This window comes from Carcharodon carcharias, chromosome 9, assembly GCF_017639515.1.
Source record: "Carcharodon carcharias isolate sCarCar2 chromosome 9, sCarCar2.pri, whole genome shotgun sequence".
In the NCBI taxonomy this organism is placed as follows: domain Eukaryota; kingdom Metazoa; phylum Chordata; class Chondrichthyes; order Lamniformes; family Lamnidae; genus Carcharodon; species Carcharodon carcharias.
The window spans coordinates 132,208,721-132,232,075 of record NC_054475.1 but is presented as its reverse complement, the minus strand read 5'-3'; the positions used below and the strand labels follow the sequence as shown (position 1 = coordinate 132,232,075).

The following is a 23,355-nucleotide window of genomic DNA, read 5'->3' as shown; positions in this document are numbered from 1 at the left end:
TGTGCGAGATACAGCAATTTGCAATCTAAAGGAAACCCTGTTGTTGGCTTTATATTCAGTGATTGGGTATTCTTCTGTTCCCCCACCATGCACCCTCCCCCACAGAAACAGTAAAGGGTAGTCATCTTGGAGAAATATCAAAGCGTACAAAGAGACTGTTGCTTTGTTTGGGAGGGAGATCAATTTAAGTGAGAGTTGAGTGTGCTCACTTATAAGCAAACAGGATTTCCCAATTGAATAGCCAGCAATTCAAAGCAAATCGGAATTTGCAATTAATTATTCAATCACTTATAGGTACAGAACTTGAATATTGCTGAAAAGAGAAATGTGTTGCTGAAGGTTTTTGTCTTGCATTCATCTGGATAAACGCAAGAATACCAAATTTCAAACAATCAACAGTGGCGAGCCTCAAGCTCCCCATTGCTTTCTCCATGGCAACACCTTGGCTGATCAGAGTCAACTTGCCAACCAATCAGTGCCCTTTTCTCCTGTGGTATAAATTGTTGTGATCGTTTGTAATATTGGCTTCTTACATTTGTGCAAGATGAGTGCAAGACTAAACCTTCAGCAATATGTCTCTCTTTTCAGCAATAGTTAATTATTTACTATGTTTAAACCACATTTTTTTTTATTCGTTCATGGGATATGGGCATCGTTGGCAAATCAGACGTGTTACCCATCCCTAATTGCCCTTGAGAAGGTGGTGGTGAGCTGCCTTGTTGAACTGCTGCAGTCCATCTGGTGCAGGTGCAACCACAGGCAGGTTTAGAGGGAAACTTGCAGGTGGTGGTGTTCTCATGTGTCTGCTGACCCTGTCATTCTTGGTGCTAGACATTGCAGGTTTGGAAAGTACTGTTGAAGAAGCTTTGGTGAGTTGCTGCAGTGCATCTAGGCCATCTCCAAATTGCTTTCTACCATGTAAATAATGTTTTACATTTTTTTCCTTTCAGCCTGCTGATCTAAAGAAAAGAATAGAGTCATTAATTGACAGGGACTACATGGAAAGAGACAAAGAAAATACCAACCAATACAACTATGTGGCATAGAAATTCAGATGAAGAAAAGCTTCATCAAGCACTTCAAATCTCGGATGGTCAATGGCTTAACGCTACAGTATTGATCCCAGTAAATGAGTTTTTTTAGTTCGTATTGCCTAGAAATATATGGAGGATGGCATTACTGAAATAACTGGGAGAGAACTTCTCTGAAGGAAAATGTGCCCATCCAGAGAGTACTTTGTGAATCTCTGCTAATGCTGTTGGACTTCCACATATTTGAGGTAGCAGTGGACACCAAAAGCAAATGCAACCCCTCCCCATCTTTCAAACTAACTTTTGGTAATTGTGAAGAACAGATGCAATGCAAAACTGCACCTCATCAGTTTTATCTTCTTGATTAGCCACATCATTGTTGAATCATTTTGAGTTGCGTCCATGTTTTTTTTTGGGGGAGGGAGAGCTTGTTTTATTTTCTCTTTCTTGTAAAAGCGCATGAGTCTTCAAACTTCTTGACATCATTAGACATCCCACCTCTGTTGTTCACACTTGAAACTCTGCATTGAGAGAAGACTAATTGCTCACCACTTCTGGAAGTTTTATTTTAACATTGATTTTAGAATTGCAAGGAGTAAATGGTATCAATCCTTAGTTGTGAACATTATCTATACATGTTTTATTTTACAAATGTGGATTTTGTTCCGTTTTTTGCCAGCGTTTTTCAACAACTAAAGGAGGTGCCAAAAGTGGAATGTGGGTAATAAAATATTGTGTGTAATGCAGTGATGTCTGTTTTGTATTTAGACCCTGCTGGAAAATTCGAAAGCATTTGCCATGTTATTTTTTTCATTTATCACAACAGTAATAGATTTAACCACTGATATTGCAGCAACATTTGGAACTTTGGGCAGGACATAACTTTCATCAGAATGTAGATCACGAGAAAATACAAGCCGTTTTTTTTTCAATCTTTATGATCAGCTTGGGTTGTACAAAACATTGCTTATTTCCTGTACTATTAAACCTTTTCACTTCAGGGGCGCAGGAGGAAAAGGGAGGAGAATTTGATAAAATGTCATCCAACATGCTCAGTTCTTTTAAGAATGTGAAAATTAAACATCTAACGCACAATAGGAAGCCTTTGTAATTACAAGCTGGCAACAGAGGTGCACAAAGACTACTGTGTCTTTTCCAAATGAATTTGTTATATATGTACATATTTGTCCCTTACATAAAGTGGAAGAGGTCCGTATTCAAGGTTTACGTGTTCAATAAATATTGAATAAATAGTTCCTGTGTAACAAGCCTTATAATTAATCTCCCTTTTTCTTCCCCCTGTCTTAGTAGAATTGGGAGAGTTTAATTGCTGTCCACCTGCAAACACTAACTTAAGCTAAAGCTTCAAACTTGGCGATAGAAAAAATTAGCTAGGATTTAGATTGCTGAATCGTGACTTCTTGTGGGATGCATGTGTGTGTTGCTGTTGGTTGGAAACAGCCTTTGGGTTTGGCTGTAATGCTTCTTTTGTTTGAATAATCTGTCAATACTAGTCCTGTAGGATTACTGATGCTTGTAGACTGTATACCTCAGCTGGAGTTTATGAAGTCAGGAGTGTTGGGGAGAAAACTGAAGAAAAAAATAGTAGCTTAATTAATGTTCAAAGCTGCATGAAGCTGCCTCTTCGCTATTGCAGTTTTAAAACTGATATTGGCAATTCGTTCAATCCTGTGCATTCCTTTGCACTAGATTACCCACTTCGGCCAAAACTTTGGAGAGCAAAAAGAGTTGTGCTACATTATTGATTTATCAAACTTTTTAGTGAATAATATATAACCTCATTCTTAGTTTCTCACAATTTGCTAGCCCCCAGAATTTTTTTCACTCATTTTAGCAAAAAATACACCTAGTCTTTACTGTTGAATCACAGTGGCAAACCTGAGAAATTGAGATGGAGACACAAGGGTTAGCCAAGTTGGGGATTCAAGAGATTCTTTAGATCCTCAGCAGATTCTTGGTCTATCATAAGCCCTGAATTTATTCATATTTGCTAGAAGTTACATATAAACAAATGTCCCATGTTTACGATCGCAGCAAAGGGCCGTTAGCCTGGCCACCATAACCTCTGCTTGATTCAAGCCCAAGTGTTTTTTTTAAATGATGAGCTTTAATATAGATTGACTAATAACATTATTGGTTTGTATTTAACTGTTCTGTAGTATTATATTAAATAGCAATTAATATAATGGTTCCTTCACAAAGTCTTGTTTAAGTTGATCAGACTTGTAACTTTCATGATCACCTGAGGTGAATAGAGTACCCTGAGAACACACCTTAAACTTTTGGTGAAAAAGGTCTCACCTTATACTACACAGTTGGGCTGCATCTACTCACGTGTGTGTAGGTGTACATTTGCTATGGCCACATTGAGGTGTTTACCCCACTCCCAATCTTTCACCCTTCATCAGTTCTCCAAGTAGTATGTCATAAATGATCAGCTGCCCTTTTTTACTAACAGGCAGCTTGATGTTCAAAAGCCTTTATTATTTTAAACGCGTTTGGTAAATGGCCTTGCAGACTTCAATAATTTTGACTGCCTTAGCAGTATCTCAATTCCAGCTGTATATGAGGTGTTTTAGCAACAGCCCCCTTATCCCATTATGGGCCATACCTGCGTTTTTATCATTTTGCCTTTTGAGTTTCCAAACTGTCTTTGATCATGCATTTCCTTTTTCCTCCACATTTGCTCTCTGGCTAAAATGCTAAACAAAATGCATGCTGAAATACCCTGAACATTTCAACCACTTTAAAATATTCTATATTAATTAACTAAGTATTTCAACATTCAGATAAAATGTGCATGGGATGGCTCAACAGTAAGGGCATTGACCATGAAATGAATGTGAATTGGAACATGCATTGCAAAATTTCTGCAGTCACCAGAGGTTTGTGACAGGGAGCAGTAAATAGAGGTTGAAAAAAAAAATGATGGAAATGCTCAGGTGTGGCAGCATCTGTGTAGAGAGAAACTGAGTTAACTCTTCAGGTCTGTGACCTTTCATCAAACCTGAAATGTTTGCTTTGATTCTCTTTGCCATAGCTGCTACCTGACCTGAGTATTTCCAGCTTTTTCTGTTATTTCAGATTTTCAGCATCCAAAATATTTTGCTTTAGTAAATGGAGGTTGCACTGAGTGAGGAGATCGAGACTTCAGTTTGAGTTTACAGTAAATGCTGTGAATGTTGCACAAAGTTGGCTTTACCTTATTTAATTTTCATTATGGATCTGGCAGAGTGTAACAGCTGTCCATGATTTTAGGAAAACTTTTATGGTCCACTCGGCAGATGATGGCCCATGTCCCAATGTGCAAGATTACTAATTAAAAAGAAAAATGGCTAACACCTTTTTAAGGTGGTTTGTATAGCAACTTGCTACAAAAGAGTCTTCAATATTGATATATTTGAGATTCTTGTAATGAAATTGCACCTTCATTTTGAAACTTTGGCTCTTAAAGCTGAATGTGTCCTGGCTGTCTGAAGTATATTTAATATTGCAAAGTGTGATATGTATTATGAAATATCTGTAAGAGATTAATCAGGGCTATTTCTGTTTTACTTTGAATATTGTAATTTTGCTGATCAATCTTAATTGAACTCAAGCTGATTTTTTTTGTGTTCTTACACCAATATATATCAACGATTATGTGAGCTAAATAATAGGAACAACTTTGAGCAATTATACTAGTGCCAGTGAAAGAATGGCAATGTAGTTCCAAGTCAGGATGGTGTGTAACTTCGAGGGGAACTTGCAGGCAGTTCTGTCTGTTGCCCTTGTCCTAGATAGTAGAAGTCACAGGTTTGAAAGTGCAGTTGAAGGAGCCTTGGTCAGTTGCTGCAGTGTAGGTGATGCACAATGATGTTACTATGCGCTGGTAATGGAGGGAGTGAATCACAGAATTGTTGCAGCGCTATTGAAGGTGGTGGATGGGGTGCCTATCAAGTAGCTGCTTTTGTCCTGAATGGTGTAGAGTCTCTTGGAGTTGTGGGAGCTGCACTCTTCCAGGCAAGTGATTATTATTCCATCACACTTCTAACTTCTGCCTTGCAACTTGTGGAAGTGGTTTGAGGAGTCAGCAAGTGATTTATTCGTCACAGAATCCCCAGCCTCTGACCTGCCCTTGTAGCCACAGTGTATGACTAGTCCAGTTAGGTTTCTAGTCAATGGTAACCGCTGACCCCCCCCCCCACCCTTGCAGGATCTTGATGATGGGGGAATTCAACAATAGTAATGCCTTTGAATGCCATCGGGAAGTGGTCATTGCCTGGCACTTGTGTCAAGCCTGAATGATGTCTAGGTCTTGCTACATGTAGAGACAGACTCCTTCAGCACCTGAGGAGTCACGATTGACACTCGATTGCAATATTCAGTAACAAGTACTGGAGTGTCAGTCATACCTCAATCTTGGAGCTTCAAATTCCAGTTGTCTTCACAGGTAGGAAAATTAGTTTGAGGTCTTGGTGCTGTAACTTTTGATACAAATTGTTGACATACAACTGCTCTTTTGCTGCCATATGCATTTGAATTAAATTAAGAACTATTTAATGTCATCTTCCAGCCTCTGTTGGAGAAAACAGAAAGCCTGGCCTCATCTCTAACATGGAATGATGAACCCTTTCTTACTCTTTCTAATCTATGTAATTTCAGACTGAACTGAATGTAATCAAAGTACTCTCATAGCAACAATAAGGTGTATTCATCGCATACATCTTACAGAGACTAATGGCTTATTTCACCAGGAAGAGAAGTGGACATGGGTAGAGAAAGCTCCACCTTTTTGAGCTTTGTAGCTCTCTGCACGAGTGATAATTCCCTGCAGAAAGAAATATCACAACAGACAAACACAAAATGCTGTGGATCCTGAAAATCAGAAATAAAAGCAGAGAATGCTATAAATACTGAGGTTAGGCATGATCTGTGGAAAGAAAAACAGCATTTCAGGTGAATGACCTTTCATCAGACCCTTCACCTCTAGCTCTGTGCTGATGTATTTTAACACTCGTGCTCTGGCTGCCTATGACCTGTCTAATTCAAATAGTCTCTCCATTTAGACACAATCTAATGCCTTCATTATTTTAAACAGCCGGATCAAAATCTCTTATTTTCTAGAGTAAAAAGACCTAACTCTCTCAAACCTATTGTGATAGTCCGTTAAACTAGATGTCATTCTCTTAGCTTTTCCTTTACAATGTTAAGGGATTTAAACTGAACAGGTGTATTCTGGCAGGAACTGGCTTCAGTTTTGATGGTGAACTGCTCAAAGTTTAACCTTATGACAATTTCAAATGTACGAAGAGTGCAGCAATAGCCCAAGAGCAAATAGTGTGACTGCAACACAGATTCACAGAATAATGGATTGGTTGCAGCCCAGACCACTCTGTGGATTGCCAACTTGATGTGGGGGGGAGGTTTGTGTGTTCCGATAATCCCTTGAGTGATGCCACCAGGAGGGAGTGGGGGCTAGAAAAAGTGCCCAAAAACAGGCTGCCTCACTTTCTCCTGACAGGGGATTGCACTGAGTGAGATCACCATCTTTGTGGTCAAAGAAAGAATACTCTAAATTTTGTAACTTGTAATATTGCTCCTGGTAGGGCCCACCCCCCACACCCCAACCCCCCACCCATAGCAAGGTTAGGGGGAGGTGTTGGACAAAGTGTGACCGAAAAGTCTACATGCAGACCAGGTTAAGGAAGACTGTATCTTACCAGCTGCGAAGGTGGAAGAAGACTGTAGCAGCAAAGGTTTGTCGCATTAGCGAAATCTGACCATAAACCCGTCAAGATGTGTGGATAATGATGGTCCCCCACAAGGTCCCACGTTAAATCAAGTCACAGGCAAGGGTCCAACTGTGAAGCCCTGTGGCAATGGAGGATTGACTGTGCAGAGAGGGTTGCGAACCTTGGAGTCCCTAGTCAAGAATCTGCACACAGGAAACAGATACATGAAGGTTGTTAGATACCTGTGTTGAGACAGAAGTGTCATTGGGTAGCAGCATCTGTGACTAAGCATTCCTCTACAGGATACCCTTTGCTCACCCTAAATGGAGAGTGGGGGCTAGAAAAAGTGCCCAAAAACAGGCTGCCTCACTTTCTCCTGACAGGGGATTGCACTGAGTGAGATCACCATCTTTGTGGTCAAAGAAAGAATACTCTAAATTTTGTAACTTGTAATATTAGAACACTCGTAGATATCTTGGGAACAACTGTCCAGAAATAAGATTCCAGACTGACATTGCTGCTCTCGGTCAGACCTGTCTTCCTGAGGATGGGAAAGTGAAGGGCCAAGCTGGGGGGATTCACTTACTGGAAAAGAGAGGCTGCCTCTGCCAGCAATCCCTGTTGTATAAATGAAAGGCACATGGTGTGACCTGAGGTTCAGCCATAACCAATATGCCACTGACATCAGTGCGAATGCCCTGATCCTTGACTCTTATGCAGTTGTTAAAGAAAAGGTCTATTCTGACCTTGAAGTAGTCCTCAGCCATCCCAAAGAAAGAAAAAAAATCATCTTCCTGGGGAATGTTGATGCTAGGGTTGGCTCTGACGTCTGGAGCAGAACGATTGGCTTTTCCCACCCAATTTTCCCCAATGTAAATGGTGTCATCCTGCTAACAAAGTGCGACCTTTATAATTGTTATAAGCCTCTTTTCTCTGCCCTGTTTGGAAAGCGCTTTGCGATAAGCAGAAGTCCTGAAAAGGTTATATTAATGGAAATCTTTTTCATTTTTTTTATCGTTTTTATCTTTAGGTTTCCAGTGATCTCTAGCTTTGGATGCCATTCCTTTCTCCTTCATAAGTGCCAGGGTTATGGACATCTCAGAAGAGCTTGGAGTGGGAGGGGGAGGATCAAGTTGTCGTGGGCCAAGTAGGAATCGATGATAATGTAAAACTAGGAATGAAATCCTGTTGACTGTGTTTGAGAAGCTGGGATTGAAATTAAAATGCTGAATCTCTGCTAATCCCGGATTGTTACCTGGGCAATGTGCAAGTTAGCATAGGGACAAACAGATTTGAAGGTTAAATGTGTGGTTGGAAGAGTTGAATGGGAGACAGGGCTTTCGATTCATGGGGCACTGGCACCAGTCCTGGGAAAAGAAGGAGCTGTTCCATTGGGATGTGTTCCATTTAAACCAGGCTGGGACCAATGGCCTGGCAAATTGAATGATAAGGGCAGCAGAGAAATGGGGAGACTGGCTAGGTGGGAAAGGATTCAGGAAAAGGCACATTCAAACGCAATAAAAGAAACTTCGTGGCACTACAGAGTGCAGCAATTTGAATAAAAATGAGCAGAGTGGGCCCGGAAGGAAAATGAGTTCAACAAAGGGCAATAGTGTCTCTGGTGACACCTGTGAAAAAGAAAAAAAACTAGAACTAAAGGCACTTCCTTTGAATGTGCAAAGCATTCACGACAAAATATATGAACCGATGGCATAGATGGAAATTAATGTGTTTGAGCTAATAGCTATTATGAGGACATGGTTGAAAAGTGATCAAGGTTGGGATTTATACATTCCAGGACCCTTGACCTTTGGAAGAGATAAAGAAAATAGAAACAAATGAGGAGTTGCCCCAATAACTAAGAATGGGATAAAAAGACAATAGAAAGAAAGGATCGCAGGTCAGAAAATCAAGACATTGAATCAGTTTAGGCAGAATTAAGAAACAAAGGCAGAAAACAATGGGATATATTACTCCCACCTAAGAGTAGTTGCAGAATTGAGCAGAGTATAAATCAGAGATGCATGTAACAAGGAACATTATTTGTTGGGGTCCTTAATCACCAGATAGAGTGGGAGAGTGGGATGAGTTTATGTATTACATAGAAACTAGGAGCAGGAGTAGGCCATTCGGCCCTTTGAGCCTGCTCCGCCATTCATTATGATCATGGCTGATCATCCAACTCAGTAGCCTGCTCCTGCTTTCTCCCCATATCCTTTGATCCCTTTTGCCCCAAGAGCTATATCTAACTCCTTGAAAACATACAATGTTTTGGTCTCAACTACTTTCTGAGGTAATGAATTCCAGAGGCTCACCACTCTCTGGGTGAAGAAATTTCTCCTCATCTGTCCTAAATGGTCTACCCCATATCCTCAGACCGTGACCCCTGGTTCTGGACTCCCCCACCATCGGGAACATCCTTCCTGCATCTACCCTATCTAGTCCTGGTAGAATTATATAGATTTCTATGAGATCCCCCCTCATTCTTTTGAACTCCAGCGAATATAATCCTAACTGACCCAATCTCTCCTCATATGTCAGTCCCGCCATCCCAGGAATCAGTCGGGTAAACCTTCGCTGCACTCCCTCTATAGCAAGTACATCCTTCCTCAGATAAGGGGACCAAAACTGTGCACAATATTCCAGGTGTGCTCTCACCAAGGCCCTGTACAACTGCAGGAAGATATCCCTATTCCTGTACTCAAATCCTCTGGCTATGAAGACCCACGTACCATTTGCCTTTATTGCCTGCTGCACCTGCATGCTTCCCTTCAGCGACTGGTGTACGAGGACACCCAGGTCTCGTTGCACATTCCCCTCTCTCAATTTATAGCCATTCAGTTAATCTGTCTTCCTGTTCTTGCTACCAAAATGGATAACCTCACATTTATCCACATTATACTGCATCTGCAATGCATTTGCCCACTCACTCAGCTTGTCCAAATCACACTGAAGCATCTCTGCATCCTCCTCACAGCTCACCCTCCCCACCAGCTTTGTGTCATCTGCAAATTTGGGGATATTACATTTAATTCCCTCATCTAAATCATTAATAAATATTGTGAATAACGGGTCCCAGCACTGATCCCTGCAGTACCCCACTAGTCACTGCATTCCATTTGAAAAAAGACCCGTTTATTCCTACTCTGTTTCCCGTCTGTCAACCAGCTTTCTATCCATCTCAATACATTACACCCAGTCCCATGTGCTTTAATTTTACGCGCCAACCTCTTATGTGGGACTTTGTCGAAAGCCTTCTGAAAGTCCAAATAAACCACATCCACTGGCTCCCGCTCATCAACTCTACAAGTTACATCCTCGAAAAATTCCATTAGATTTGTCAAGCATGATTTCCCTTTCATAAATCCATGCTGACTGTCCAATTCTGCCACTGTTTTCCACGTGCTCAGCTATTAAATCTTTTATAATGGACTCTAGAATTTTCCCTACTACCGACGTCAGGCTGACTGGTCTATAATTCCCTGTTTTCTCTCTGCCTCCCTTTTTAAATAGTTGGGTTACATTAGCTAACCTCCAATCTGTAGGAACTGTTCCAGAGTCTATAGAATCTCGGAAGATGACCACCAATGCATCCACTATTTCTAGGGCCACTTCCTTAAGTACTTTGGGATGTAGATTATCAGCCGCAGGGATTTATCGGCCTTCAATCCCATAAATTTCCCTAACACCATTTCCCTACTAATACTGATTTCTTTCAGTTTCTCCCTCTCATTAAACCCTGTGTTCCCCAATATTTCTGGTATGTTATTAGTGTCCTCCTTTGTGAAGACAGAACTAAAGTATGTATTTAGTTGGTCAGCCATTTCTTTGTTTCCCATTATAAATTTCCTGGTTTCTGACTACATTTGTCTTCACCAATCTTTTTCTCTTCACATACCTATAGAAACTTTTACATTCAGCTTGTTTTTTTAAATCAATATGTAAAGGAGCCAACTAGGGCACATGATATTTTAGATTTAGTTTTGTACAAAGAAAGGGTTAATTAATAATCTTGTAGTAAAGGAACCTCTGGGAATGAGATAAGCATATGATAAATTTTATATTGAGTTTGAGTGTGATTTAACTAGGCTGTTAAACCTAAACAAAGCAAACAATGTAACGATGAGGATAGAATTGGCTCGGGTAGATTGGGAAACTAGATAAAAAGACATAGTAGTTCAGCAAAGGAAAACATTTAAAGAATTAATTTATAATTTGTGACGGTAATACATTCCCCTTAAGGAATAAAACCCCACAGGAAAATAAGTTCAGCCATGGCTAATGAGAAGATAAAGACTTTATTAGATTAAAGTGAGAGGCTTTTAATGTTGCCAGGTCTGGCAGTTTCTGTGAAAAGAGAAAGTGTTATCATTTCAGGTCAATGAACTTTCATTACAACTTGATGCTACTAGACCTGCTGAATATTTCCAGCATTGTGTGTTTCTATTTCACATCTCTAACATTTGCAATATTTTGATTTTGTAAAAGAAGGAAGAAGTTTCCATGTTAGACTACGTAACGGTGTTCCATGAGCAACTCATGAGCCTGTGATGTAGCTTGAGAACACTTAAAAAAAATCTCCCAAACAGCTCCAAAAAAAAAAAGAGGCAGGCAAACATGCCAGGAGATTACTTGCTAGCACTCCTACTAATACAGAGTGAAGCCCAAAAAGCCCTGTTCTGTCGCCTGTACAGAGTAGCAAAGAAGCTGAAGGTGGTAAACAACCTAACTGACATAAATAAAGGCTGTCATGTTGACGTGATGAAACAATGTCACAGCCAAGCAGAACAAATGGTCTGTCCATTAACAACAGACCTGGAGGATGTGAGGAACAGTGAGGATGAATTGGACGGAGATAAGGGTGAGGCTCAAATTGAACCCTTTACCGTCTGGCTAGCAAACACAATTCTAGTGAGATTGGACACAATATTCAACTATCTAAATGCAAAATAGCAAGGAGACCTGATGAGGCTGCTCACTACATTTAAAAATATCTTTAGAGACAAGCCAGCCTTTATCACTTTAGCCCTACACGTTGTGGATGTGGGACAGGGCCCTCACATAGGCTACATGGCTACCATCTACCTGGCCCAGGGCTGGGAGGAAATTACATGCTGGAGCACCAACTATTGGAGCCTAGCAGCAGTAACTGGAGCTCCCCAGTTGTGCTTATGCCCAAATCGGACAGTTCCACAACATTAATCCAGTGACTGCATAGAGTAGGTAATTCAGCCTACAGTACAAAGATAGATTTACTCAAGGGATACTGGCAGGTTCCCTTGACGACCTGTATGAAGGAAATCTTTGCCCTTGTGACTCTGGATGGGTTATACCAGTGTTGAGTCATGCCATTTGGACTCAGAGGTGCCCCAGCCACCTTCCAAAGGCTGATGAACCAGGTAGTGGCAGCTTATCCAACTGTGTAGTGTACCTCGATGGCCTCCTTGTGTACAGTGACACCTGGGAAACTCATTTGGAGCAACTGGAAGCCCTCTTCCAGAAATTACAGTCAGCTGACCTCGTGGTCTATCTTGCAAAGAGCGAGTCTGCAAATGCTCAGGTTACTTCCCTAGAACACATGGTGGGTCAAGGACAAGTACTGCCTAGAATTGCAAAGTTACAAGTAGTCGTGGAGTTTCATTCCCACAACAAAATGGGAAATAACGATATTTTTAGGGATGTATGGGTTCAACTGCAAGTTCATCCCAAACTTCAGTACTAGCTTCCCCGTTGACAGACCTATTCCAGAAAAAAGCAAAAGTACTGGACTGAGAAATGCCAGACATTTGCGAAGATGAAAGCCATTTTCTTAAGCCAACCAGTGTTAGCAGCTCCAGACTTTAACCAAGCATTTAAAGTTGCCCTAGCAAAACAAGTCAATGGGAATCAGGGAGAAAACTCTCCGCTGGTTAGATTCAGACCAAGCACAAAGGAAGGTGATTGTGGTTGTTGGAGATCAATCATCTCAGTTCCAGGACATCACTGCAGGAGTTCCTCAGGGTAGTGTCCTAGGCCCAACCATCTTCAGCTGCTTCTTCAATGACGTTACTCCCATCATCAGGTCAGAAGTGGGATTTTCGCTGATAATTGCACAATGCTCAGCACCATTCACTACTCAAATACTGATGGTCCATGTCCAAATGCAGCAAGACCTGGACAAAATCCAGGCTTGGGCTGACAAGTGGCAAATAACATTCACACCAAACAAGTGCCAGACAATGATCATCTCCAACAAGAGAGAATCTAACCATTGCCCTTTTACATTCAGTGGCATTAAAATCGCTGAATCCCCCGCTATCAACATTCTGTGGGCGACCATTGACCAGAAACTGAACTGGACTAGCTATATAAATACTGTGGCTACAAGAGCAGGTCAGAGGCTAGGAATCCTATGACGAGTAACTCACCTCCTGACTCGCCAAAGGCTGTCCACCATCTACAAGGCACAAGTCAGAAGTGTAATAGAATACTTTCCGCTTGCCTGGGTGAGTGTAGCTCCAACAACACTCAAGAAGCTTGACACCATCCAGGACAAAACAGTCCGCTTAATTGGCATCCCTGTCACAAACATTCACTCCCTCCACCACTGACAAATAGTGGCAGCAGCGTGTGCCATCTACAAGATGTACTGCAGAAACTCACCAAGGTTCCTTAGGCAGCACCTTCCAAACCCATGACTGCTACTATCTAGAAGGACAAGAATAGCAAATGCCTCGGAACACCACCACCTGGAAATTCCCTTCCAAGCTACTCACCATCCTGACTTGGAAATATATCGCCGTTCCTTCATTGTCACTGGGTCAAAATCCTGGAACTCCCTCCCTAACAGCTCTGTGAGTGTACCTACATCACATGGACTGCAGCGGTTTAAGAAGGTAGCTCATCATCATCTTCTCAAGGGCAACTAGAGATGGGCAATAAATGCTGGCCTAGGCAGTGAAGCCCACACCCCATGAATGAATAAAAGAAAAGGTGCTAGTGACCTCAGGGTAGGGCTGTCCTGATCCAGGACTACGAATCAGGACCGGCTAGACCAATCAGGCACTTCTCCAAAAAACTGAACAAACATCAGAAATGGTATTCCACAGTAGCAAAAGAAACCCTCGGGTTATTACTAGCTCTCAAACACTTCGAGATAAATGTCCAAAATGGATACAGGGAGACCATAGTCTATACCAACCACAATCCTTTGACATTTGTGGAGAAATTCAAAACTCATAATACAAGGTTATTCCATTGGAGTTTGCTTCTCCAACCACACTACCTAAAAGTCATCCACATTGTAGGTAAATTGAATGTGATTGCGGACATCCTGTCCAGATCTTTAAAAAATTCCAGATGGAACTGATGGGATAATCCAGACTAAGGCTGAGAGTGAATGGAAATGAACGTGTGTTTTTTTCCTTTTGTGCTTTTATGCCTTGTAATGAAATGAGAGTGAATCTCGTCTCTTTTTTTTGTGATTGGGAGATGTTATGAGGCAATGCCCTATTATTATTTGAAAATTTGATTTTTCAACTTACTGGAAATTTTGCAATTTGAACTGAGATGGAGCAAACTGCTTAAAATGCAAGGAGACATCCAAGATGCAGATGAGAAAGAAACAAATCACCCTCTGGGGAGTGTAAAGAGAGAGACATTTCCATAATCCAGATATGCATTAAAACCCATAACTATCTAAGGAAGAGACATTAAAAATGCAAAGTACTGCTTATTAAAACAATGGCTATGTTGTAATGTGGCTGATTTGTGCTATTAGGGATAGAGTTGATCTTACAACTAAATAAAACCATAATTACTACATTCCTCCCTCTTTAACTCAGCTATACATATATTTACAAGTACATATATTTCAAGACAACATAATCAGTAAGGAATTTATAAGTTCAGACTTTCAGTTGGTTTCCTGGTACGTGTGGAATGTCGCAGCACCACAACTTCAGATTCTTTGTCAGAGTTTCCAGAGCTGCCTGAACATCAGATGCTTCAGTGGGTACTTGCAATTCTGTACCCTCAACTCTTACAGGAACATCAGACATGTCAGTCCTGGGTTGAGTATCCTCAACAGGAAACACAGACCCGATCATGATCATTGGTGGAACCAAATCTTGATGATTTGTCTCTCTTCCTTAAATGTTTCCTCATGTTTACGGATGATCCAGCCTTCCACCTCCAAGTGTAAGATAGAGGTCCAGTCACCGCACTTATTTCACCCAGTAACCACTTTGATCCTTCCCCGAAGTTTTTCATGTATACCGGCTCTCCCATGGTAAATTTCCTGTCACGACTATGCCAGTCGTGTCTAGTTTTCTGGCTTCCCTGACTCCTTTCCACTTTCCCCTCTAAATTTGACATTATTCATCTCAATCTCATCCTGAGACGGCGTTTCAATAATAACTCTACAGGTATGACACCTGTTCTTGTGTGAGGGGTAGTCCTGTAATGAAAAAGAAAGTGTGCTAGCTTGGTTGCCGTGGAATCGTCTGTTAGCTTTTTCATGCCTGTCTTGAACATTTGAACCGCCCTTTCAGCCAGTTTGTTTGAAGAAGGATGGTACGGTGCAGTTTTCACATGAGCGATACCATTGAAACTGATAAACCGTTGAAACTCAGCACTCCTAAATGCCATGCTGTTATTGGAAATGACTACTGCTGGTCTGTGAATGGTAAAACTCTGTCATAGTTTTTCAATTGTAGCATCTAATGTTGGGTGACTTCACTTCTTATGCGTCCAACCATTTTAAATGGGCATCGACAATGAGCAGAAACATTGACTATGTTGGAACTTTCCTGGGAACAGGGTCTACCCGGCCACTCCCATGAGTGTAAAGGAGCTGTCACTGGCAATTTTTGCAGTTGCTGACATTGCCCACAGTGCTTTACGGAACTCTATTTCAACATACATCACAGACCTATTTGGGAAATTCACGGATGGGCACTGTGTAGTTAAATTAACATTGGCTCCCTTTCCTTTGGAGGAACCACCACTCGTGTTCCTCACAATAAGATTCCATCCTGGCTGGTTATTTCATGGCTTCTGTTGAAGTACTGTTTCATTTCATCAGACATGGGCTCCTGTGACCAACCACTTGTTCTTGTACTTGAACTAGGACCACGTCCCGACTTGTCCAGTCTCTGACCTGTTGAGCACATACCGGCGAGGAATTTAAGAAATTTAACAGTAAAACAAAGTTCCTGTGGAACTGGGATATACTCATCATTTTCTTGTAAAGACAAACAACTAAGGGCATCAGTGTTTGTGATTTGATTGGCAGGCCTATGTACGAAAATATTTGTATGCTGCCAGAATTAAAAGCCCATCATATTTTTGCTGAGGCTCTGGGTGGTATAGCTTTGTCCTCACTAAACAATCCTAGCAATGGTTTGAAGTCTGAAACAATTGTAAAATAGCAGTTGTGTACGTACTGGTGAAATTTCTTCATAGATAATGGACAGGCCTTTTTCAATCTGCGAGTTTCCCTTTTCTGCTGTGATGAGCGTTCTTGATACGTAACCTGTTGGCTGTTCCGTGCCATTCGATGAGAGAGCACTGCTCCCAATCCATAGGAACATGTGTCACATGTCAGCAATGATTCTTTCATCTGGTCACAATGCACTAATAGATTGGACGAGTACAACAATTATTTCACCTTTATGAAAGCTTCTTTCTGGAGCACCTCCCAAGACCAACGTTGGTTCTTTTTGAGTAGAAAATGGAGGGGGACCAGCACTGTAAACAAATTGGGTAAGAACCGCCCATAACATTTGATCATTCCTCAGAATGGTTTGAGCTCTGAGGCATTCTTTGGTGCAGATGCCTCTCTTATGGCTCTCAACCAGGTGGAGGCCCTGTGAATCTACCCAGTGACCCATATAGATTACCTCTCTCACTGAACATGCCCTTTTATTTTTTTAAATGCATTCCAGCTTGCAAGAAACATTTTAAGACGACTTCTAAGTTTGCCAAATGCCCTTTTTCAGTGAATCCTGTCACCGTGCATCGTCTAAATAGACTACAACCTGGTGCACTCCCTGCCATAAGCTTTCCATTGTTCTCTGAAAGATGGAACAAGCAGAGGAGACACCGAAAGGCAATCATATATATTGATACAACCCTTTGAGGGTATTAATTGTGACAAATTCCCGGGAGGCATTATCCAACTCTAGTTGTTGATAAGCATGACTCATGTCAAGCTTTGTGTACGATGTCCCTCCTGCCAGCTTGGCATGCAGGTCTTTGATTTTTCGAATGGGGTGCCTGACTAGCTTAGCTACTTTATTAACTGTCAGTTTGTAGCCTTCACGAATTCAGATGCTTTGGTCGGGTTCAAGGACCAGGACTATGGGTGCTGCCCATTCTGAAAACTGAACAGGTTGTATAATGTCCAGTTTCTCTAGTATGTTCAATTCAATGTTGACTTTTTATCACAGTGCGTATGTCACCAGTCTCATCTTCATGAAGTGAGGGGTTGCTTCCAGATCCACATGAATCTTGGCCTGCAGGCCCTGGGTTTTCCCCAGTTTGGCCTTGAAGATGGTGCATACTTTCCAAGTAGCTCTGGCAGCCCACTTCCTCTCAAATGGAAAATTTCAGTCCATTCTAACTTAACCTCCTTTAACCAATTTTTTGTCCCAGGAGGCTTGGCCGTTCACCTGATACCACCATCAAGGGTAGCTTTGCCGATTAGCTCCATAATGGAAAGTTATTCTGCTTGTGCCTCTTACTTGAATGTCTTCACCCGTACATGTTTTTAGCTTGATGGCTGTTTCTTCTAAACTTAATTGATGTTCACCATTATTCTAATATCTGAAGGCATGTTCGCCATTTATTGTAGTGGCTCCCATGTCCACTTCCATTCTAACAAGCTTGCCATTTACTTTCACTGTGACAAATATTGGTTCTGTGTTTCCAACTTTCAAATTAAACAACGAGTAAATGTCTGAATTTGTTGTTTCAGGCTTTTCTAACTTGTAGATTTCATGGGCTTCTTCTTTTGTTTACCAGCCTGCTTGAATCTTTCCTTGCATTGCCTCGTCATATGGCCATTTCTATGATAATAGTAGCATTTGATTTTTAAAACTGCCAGTCTGTAAAAGATTGCTTAAAATTATTCTTTGATTTCACTGCTAAGTTATTTTTCCTTATTCCTCGGCTAGTGGGGATTGTTGCCTGTTTCTCGGCAGAGTCTCACTTTTTCACGCTACTTTCAGCAGAAGTTTCCCACCCAATGTGGAGGATGGCGCCATTTTGCACACCCTGTATTGCTTTTGTATCTCTAACTGTGCTTTCCATGGCCAGCGCTATCTCTAGCACCTTCTTGAAATCCAGATTCATTGCAGACCATAATCTTTTCTGAATAGTCTCCTCTTTCACACCATATACTAAACAATCCATGAGCATGTCGTTCGGAGTTGTACCGAACTCACAATATTCCATTAACTACTCCAAATTTGCCATGCAGCATGCAATTGTCTAACCTGGGGCTCTATTTCATGAATTAAACCTGAATCTCTACGTCATGACTGAGGGCTTGGGTTGAAAGTGACCCTTCACGAGATCCACCAATTCATCAAAATCCTTTGAATCTAGGGTACTGGGTACCATCAAACTTCGAATCAGGCTGAAGGTTTGCTCCTACAAGTCCTCAAGAGGATCGTTGGCCTCTTCTCTTCCACCATAATCTCATTCACTTGAAAAACAAACGTGAGATGTTCTATGTATTGAAACCAATCATCTGTGGCTGGTTCAAAAGCATCAATTCTCCCAAATTGTGGCATTTTGAAAGGGAATAACTTCTTCAATTCTAACAGAGCTTGCTACTTACAATCACTGGGCAAGGTTCAGTGCCGATTTCTTTTTAAACTTGATTTCTTTTGTTCAATCCTGTTTTATCCTTGTCACCAGTTTGTTGTAGGGTGGACGAGTTGTGCAATTAGTGATAGAGTTTATCTGCAGACACTTCTTGGGTGGAAACATTAAGTTTATTTACAATATACTCAGCAGGAACTACATGTGTGCTTTCAATTCCAACTCTATCTCTGCACTGACTGCTGAGGTAGCCCATGCTACTCTCCTATTGGTTACTACAGATTATGTGATCTTGCCTAACTATTATTATTCTTAAAGGTACATTAGAACTAAATAAAACCATAATTACTACAGGTGGCCACAGACAGACACACCCAAAACCTCTTGGAAATACACAATGGGTGAAGTGTTTCAAGGCAAAGCTACCCAGTCACTTGAGAGAGATTGCAAATGAACAGGCGGTGTCACAAGCAGAGGAAAGAGGGTGATGGCGGCTTTCTCTCTATCTCTTTTGGAATAAATGTCTCGCCCGGTTCAAGAAGCCTACTCTACCAGAAACCTACCAGGAAATTGTAATCTCATCATATTAGCAACATCATCTACATCTCACCGCATCCAAGAAACCAGCTAACCTAAATTGGCCACAGCGGTTAAAATCTGTACCTCAAAAATAAAGGATACATAGCCGTATATTCTTTTACCTTTTTTTAAATTGGACTCTAACTCCCCTTATATATTTCTGATACATGTGTGTGTGAGAGAGAGACCCCCGATTATTGCATGAGGGCTGAATGCTCAATGTTGCTTTTTTTTTTTCTGGTTTTTCTTGTGTTTAGTGGTGAATAAATTTTCTCTTTTTCTGACTCAAGAAAGCCTTGTTTGATTGGCTTCTTATTGCACACAGCTTAAATAGTTACATACACTCTGATTTGGAAAAGGCATATCCTTGTGAAAAAGAAACTTAAATATTTCTTGTTGAACAGAGGGAAGCCAGTTCATTCCTTCTGTAATACAAAAAGGAAGAGTTTAGCAAAGGTAAACATTGGTCCCTTAGAGGTAAAAGCAGGAAAAATTATATTGAGGAATAAGCAAATGATAGACATTGACTGAATATTGTGTATCTGTCTTTATGGTAGAAGACACAAAAATATTTTGGAAGTAATGGAGAACCAAGGGTCTTCCAATTGATTTAGTGAAACTGAATGTCTTAAGCGTATTAGTACCAAAAAAGAAATATTACTGGATAAATTAATGGTACTGAAAGCTGACAAATCCCTGGACCTCAGGCCTACACCCCTAAGGTTTTTAAAGAGATGGCTGCAGAGATAGTGGATGCATTGTTTTTGATCTTCCAGAATTCCCAAGATTCTAAAACAGTTCCCATGAATTGGAAGATAGCAAACAGAGCCCCACTCTTCAAGAAAGGAGGGAGGGAAAAAACAGGAAACTGTCAACCATTTAGCCTGACATCTGCAGTAGGATGATTGCCAGAACCTATTATCAGGAATGTGATAACAGGGATCTTAGAAAATCACAATATGATTGGTCAGTGTCAACATCAATTTATGAATAAGAAATCATGTTTGACAAATCTATTAGAGTTTTTGAAGATGTAAATAGTAGGGTAAAAAATGGGGAATCAGAGGATGTGGTGTATTTGGATTTTCAAGAAGAACTCAGTAAGGTGTGTAAAACATTTATTATGTAAAATTAGGGCTCATCAGATTGGGCTAATATACAGGCTTGGATTGAAGATCAGTTACTGGTCTGAAAACCCAGGGTAGGAACAACATTGACATTTTTGAGCTGCAGGCTATAATTAATGGGGTACCACAAGGATCAGTGCTTGGACTTCAGCTATTTACAAACTGTACCAATAATTAGATGAGAGAATTGATTGTAATGCATCTAAGTTTGTTGACAATACAAATCTAGACGGAAAATTGCGAGAGGGATGCAAAGGGGCTGCAAAAGGTTTAAACGGGTTAATCGGTCAAAAATGTGGTGGATGGAATATAATGTAGCAAAATGTGAAGCTATCTATTTTGAAAAGAAAAATTGAAAAGCAGAATATTTTTGAAAAATTGAAAAGCAGAATATTTTTGAAATGGTAAGAGATGGAAATATTGATATTCAGGGTGATCTGGGTGACGGCACGTTCAAATCACAAGAAGTTAACTTGTAGGTACAACAGCAATTAGAAAAGCTGTTATTACAAAGAGACTGGAGTATAAGGGTCTTACTACAACTGTCTCGGTCCTTGGTGAGAACACACCTGGAGTACTGTGTAAAGTTTGAGTCTCCCAACCAAAGGAAGGATTTATTTGCCTTAGAAGAAGTTCACCAAAAATTCATGAAACTGATATGTTGGATGAGGGGATTATACCATGGCAAAAGATTGCTTGAACTTGGCCTATGTTCCCAAGAGTTTATAAAAATGAGAGGTGATCTCACTGATACATAAAATTCTTAAGATGTTTAACAGGGTAGAAGCTGGGAGGATGTTTCCCCTGGCAGGAGTGTCTAGAACTAGGGGTTACGAAATTGTGAAAAAAGGGGTCAGCCATTTAGGACTGAAATGAGAAGAAATTTCTTCACTCAAAGGATTGTGCATCTTTAGAATTTTCTACAGCAGTGAGATGTGGATGCTCAGTCATTGGGTATATTCAAGGTCAGAGATGAACAGGTTTTTGGATATTAAAGGAATTAAGGGAATCAAGGGATGTGATGATATTGCAGGAAGGTGTAGCTGAGGTGGAGGATCAGCCATGATCTTATTGAACTACAGAGAAGGTTCAAGGGGTTAAATGGCCTACTCCTATTTCTTACATTCCTATGAGTGTGTCTAATCTGTATCCTCTTTGAAGGCCTCTCATTGTTCATTATGAGTTTTCAGTCAAGGTTCTCTTGTGCATGTTTCAGAAAATTATCCCCCTTCTTTTCCCTTTATACTGTTACTGTCTTAGTCTATATTGGAGTTTTGAAATCTCCCATTATCACAATGTAGTAATTCTTGCAAATTTCTGTAATTTGTCAAGAAATTTTCTCCTCTATCTCCTTCCCACTGCATGGTGGCCTGTAGTATACAACCAGTAGTGTTACAGCTCATATATTGTTACTTAATTCTAACCAAATAGGCTTTGTTTTTGATCCCTTAAGTATATCACCTCTTTCCAGTGCTGTACTAGTTTCCTTGATAAATACAGCTACCCAGTCCTTTTTTTATTCACTATTTTTCTTAAATACCTTATTGCCAGGAATATTAATCCCCAATCCTTCCCTTTGAGCCAAGTCTCTATTTTTTTCAAACGGTATCATTATCCCATGTGGCAACTTGTGCCTACAATTCACTAAGCTTATTTATCATGCTCTGTGTATTTACATACATGCAGTTCAAACCCATCTGAGACTGCTTCACATTGCCCATGCCTGATCCCTTCTATTTCTGAATTACTACAATAGTTCTATTTTCCTCCCCAATTCTAAACACCTTGGGGTGGATTTTGAGTCCAGGGTGGGGCTGGGAATTGAGATGGGTAGGTGCATTCAAAAAATAGCACGATTGGTCTGCCCAGCATGCCAGTTTCCCAGCTCCATCCTGTCCCTAGTCCATTTTACCGGAGGTGGGATTGGGGGTTGGCAGCAGCTGAAGGTTGCCATGAGGGGGGTCTCTTCTCCCCAAGTAATGGCTCAGCTCTGAAGGCCATTATTTAATTTAAGTTTTAAAAAGTTGGAGAAAATTGGACCTATTTTGAAGCACCCTCTCGCTCACTCACCTGCTGTGGCATCCTGCTGCTATTTTCAAGCTGTAAGGTCTCTGATTGGCCCTCCAGCATTGAAAGGCCACCTACTCTCCTTAATTGGATTGTGAGCCTGTCCTCTCGCTATTAATTGGCTGCTCTAAAGAAAGTCATATTGATTGACTGTTTTCAACACAATGCAGTTTCTGAACAACATTTGAGCTTGACGGCAGAGGTCAGGAGTCCACAGGGAAAATTGTGCCCTTTGTTTCTGCTCTCTGTTTCATCCCAATGCCTACCCTCTTGCTCAATTAATTGAAATCCTCCCACAGTACTAACTAACCTTCTTTTGCAGGCAATGGTCATGGTTCTGTTGAGATGAAACACATCCACCTTGAACAGATTTCATCCGCTCCAGAACTGACCCCAATGTCCCAAGAATCTGAAGTTCTCTTGTATCATTTCTCCAACCACACATTAACTGTTTTCAGTAGCTCTGGGACTAATCCAGAGGTTACTACCTTTGAGGTCATGCTTCCTAACTTCCTTATTTACCTCCTGAAACTCCGACTACAGGACCTCAATCCTTTTCCTTCCTACATCATTAATTGCCACATGGACCACAACATCTGGCTATTCTCCTTCCCCACTCAAAATGATGGTGATGTCCATTACCTTGGCACTAGAGAGGCACACACCATGCAGGACTTAAATCGACAGTTACAGACACACCATCTATTCCTCTTACTATCAAATACCTAAGACCTCTGAATTCCTACATTCTTCTGTCTTCTATGCTTCACACCCCAATCTTGCAGTCATTTGATTCACAGTGCCACAGTTGGTCAGTGAGATGATTTCAAGGGGTCCACCACAAATAATCAAAATATGTAAAATGCAAACCTTGTGCATACACCTAAGCCTCTATCTCTCATGAATTTTTAAACCTGTGCTAGAGAATTTTGCCAATGGCCAGTATCTGAGCTTCACCTCTTATTCAGGTGTAAAATGATTCGCAGCTGCACACACCCCTCATCACAG

At 40.9% G+C, this 23,355-nt stretch overlaps 1 protein-coding gene across 1 annotated transcript in view; it reads left to right on the top strand.

Moving 5' to 3' along the window:
* Nucleotides 1-2,284, top strand: part of cul4b (cullin 4B) — an 80,445-nt gene extending 78,161 nt beyond the window's left edge. Inside the window, exon 20 of the mRNA XM_041195278.1 lies at nucleotides 951-2,284. Within this exon, the coding sequence (XP_041051212.1) occupies nucleotides 951-1,046 (96 nt within the window). The 3' untranslated portion in view covers nucleotides 1,047-2,284. The remainder of the gene's footprint in view (nucleotides 1-950) is intronic.
* Nucleotides 2,285-23,355: the final 21,071 nt, after the last annotated feature.